The sequence below is a fragment of the Etheostoma cragini genome, chromosome 13, assembly GCF_013103735.1.
Source record: "Etheostoma cragini isolate CJK2018 chromosome 13, CSU_Ecrag_1.0, whole genome shotgun sequence".
NCBI classification, from domain to species: domain Eukaryota; kingdom Metazoa; phylum Chordata; class Actinopteri; order Perciformes; family Percidae; genus Etheostoma; species Etheostoma cragini.
The window spans coordinates 25,777,608-25,780,328 of NC_048419.1; the positions used below are offsets into that span (position 1 = coordinate 25,777,608).

Consider the following 2,721-nt stretch of genomic DNA (forward strand, 5'->3'; position numbering starts at 1 on the left):
CTAGATCAGTTACCGGGGTAGAAACACAACATCTAGATCAGTTACCGGGGTAGAAACACAACATCTAGATCAGTTACCAAGGTAGAAACACAACATCTAGATCAGTTACCAAGGTAGAAACACAACATCTAGATCAGACTGGTAGAAACACAACATCTAGATCAGAATGGTAGAAACACAACATCTAGATCAGTTATCGAGGTAGAAACACAACATCTAGATCAGACTGGTAGAAACACAACATCTAGATCAGTTATCGAGGTAGAAACACAACATCTAGATCAGACTGGTAGAAACACAACATCTAGATCAGTTACCGAGGTAGAGACACAGAATCTAGATCAGTTACTGAGGTAGAAACACAACATCTAGATCAGTTATCGAGGTAGAAACACAACATCTAGATCAGTTATCGAGGTAGAAACACAACATCTAGATCAGACTGGTAGAAACACAACATCTAGATCATTTACAGATCGGAGAGACCGAACTGTTGCACACCGTGACCTCTGACCTCGGACCTCTGACCTACCAAGCCGACGTTGCTGAGGTCAAACAGGCTGAACGGTCTGGAGGAGACGGCTTCGGTCTGGATGAAGTTCTTCAGGACGTCAGAGGACGTCGTCTGGATGTAACCGTAGTCCTAACAGACAGAGAGAGAGGAGAGAATGAGACAAAGACATAGAAACAGAGAGAGACAGAGAGAGAGAGACAGAGAGAGAGAGAGAATGAGACAAAGACATAGAAACAGAGAGAGAGACAGAGAGAGAGAGACAGACAGAGAGAGAATGAGACAAAGACATAGAATCAGAGAGAGAGACAGAGAGAGAGAGACAGAGAGAGAGAGAGAATGAGACAAAGACATAGAAACAGAGAGAGAGACAGAGAGAGAGAGACAGACAGAGAGAGAGGAGAGAATGAGACAAAGATAGAGAGACAGACATAGAGACAGAGAGACAGAGAAACTTTTTTCCTTTTAACATTTTATTTCTAAATGTAGATTTCCGACGTGATGACATCATTAGACCGTATGACGTTAATCTTAAAGAAAGAGGAAATCTCCCCCGGAGACGACGTCCCCCTCAGAGACTTTAACCCTCTGTGACCGAGACACTCGTCCACGCGGAAATACAGCACCTCTGATTCAAAGTTTAATAATTTATCAACCATACAAGCTAGCGACTTACCGACGGTTGTGTCTAAAACCTGACAAGTTAGCGGTCACGGAGGTCTCTTCCGGGTCTTTCTAGCCTCTACAGGTGGTTTTCTATTGAGCCTGGAACTTCCAGCCTATTTCAGGGTCGTTGGGCTTTAAATTCACACTGTTACATCCAAGATTTATCCACTTTATGTCCATAATTTATAGCGTTTTGGCTCATTTCTGCCGCTTGCTCGCTGCGCCTTCTCTCCTCTCCGTCTGTTTAGGGAAACACAGGCCCCAGTATGCCCATATATGGGAGACAACGTCACCCTCTTGTATGGAAAGCCAGATGGGACAAAATGGCCTTTAGACTCTATGGAAGGCCAAGAGGCGCACTATTTAGACACAGATTTGCTTGTGTAGCATTGCTGTAGGTGTAATATCAATAAATATGACATTATTATGTTATTATTGGCATAAGAAAATGTCATGAGAGCAAAAGCGTCTTGACTTTCTTTGAAAAAATGTATTTTGTCATCTGTATAAGTTATAATGATTATTTCTTCACAGTGTGACTCCCAAGACATATGAGAAGTGTTTTAGAGAGTAAAATGGATTATTCATTACTTATCTGTCTGTGATATCAATACATTTCTGGAAGATTCATGTTCCGTTTTATTTATTTATTTGTCTTTAAGGCCCTACAACCATTTTTTACATTCAAGTGACCTCACTGCAACCCAAATATTCTAATAACCCAGTTTGTCCTAAAAAAAAATGATGTTCCTATCTTGACTTTACACAACAGGGTTGATGCTTTACAAGCTATTATAAAATAAATCCAGACGGACAATGAACTGTATAAATGGCCTCAGGGCTCAGACGGTTTAAGAGACACAACGCACCACCTACAGGTCTATTTGCATGTGGTGTCACCCGTTTATTCACTTCGGCATCATATTTTTTCATAATGTCCCCGATAGACGACTCATCTCCTTTTGATATTTGCCTAAACACATCCAGCCTATCCGTCAGAGCGGTGCTATCATCTCCATTTTGAATGTTACCACAGCGACTGAACTAAAACTAGAACGCACGGCCGTCCTAATCCCTCGGAAGAGTTTCTCCTTCCTTAAAGTCTCTGTTTGAATCATAGAAATACAACGGATAGAAAGGACATTTCCATTCAAATCAACGCAGCAGAATGGGCAGGGCAGCACCCATTGTTGTGTCTTGGGGGGGCAGTAGTTCAGTCCGTAGGGAGTCGGGTTGGGAACCGGAGGGTCACTGGTTCAAGTCCCCATATGGACCAAAAAATGCGGAGTGTGGACTGGTGGCTGGAGAGCTGCCACTTAACCTCCTGGGTAGTGCCAGGTGCTCTTGTGCAAGGCACCGTACCCCCCAACTGTATGTATAGGTCCTGAGCGCTCGTGTGTGTATTTCAGGCCAATGTGTGATTGGTCCCCTGACCCGCCGCTGCTGGGTCTAACGTTAGCGGTCCGCTGACCCGCCGCTGCTGGGTCTAACGTTAGCGGTCTGCTGACCCGCCGTTGCTGGGTCTAACGTTAGCGGTCCGCTGA

The 2,721-nt window shown here is 44.0% G+C and overlaps 1 protein-coding gene across 1 annotated transcript in view; it reads right to left on the reverse strand.

Moving 5' to 3' along the window:
- The window catches only part of ap4m1 (adaptor related protein complex 4 subunit mu 1), a 10,800-nt gene that overhangs the window by 4,960 nt on the left and 3,119 nt on the right, over positions 1-2,721 (reverse strand). The window contains exon 3 of the mRNA XM_034890874.1: positions 515-643. Within this exon, the coding sequence (XP_034746765.1) occupies positions 515-643 (129 nt within the window). The remainder of the gene's footprint in view (positions 1-514; positions 644-2,721) is intronic.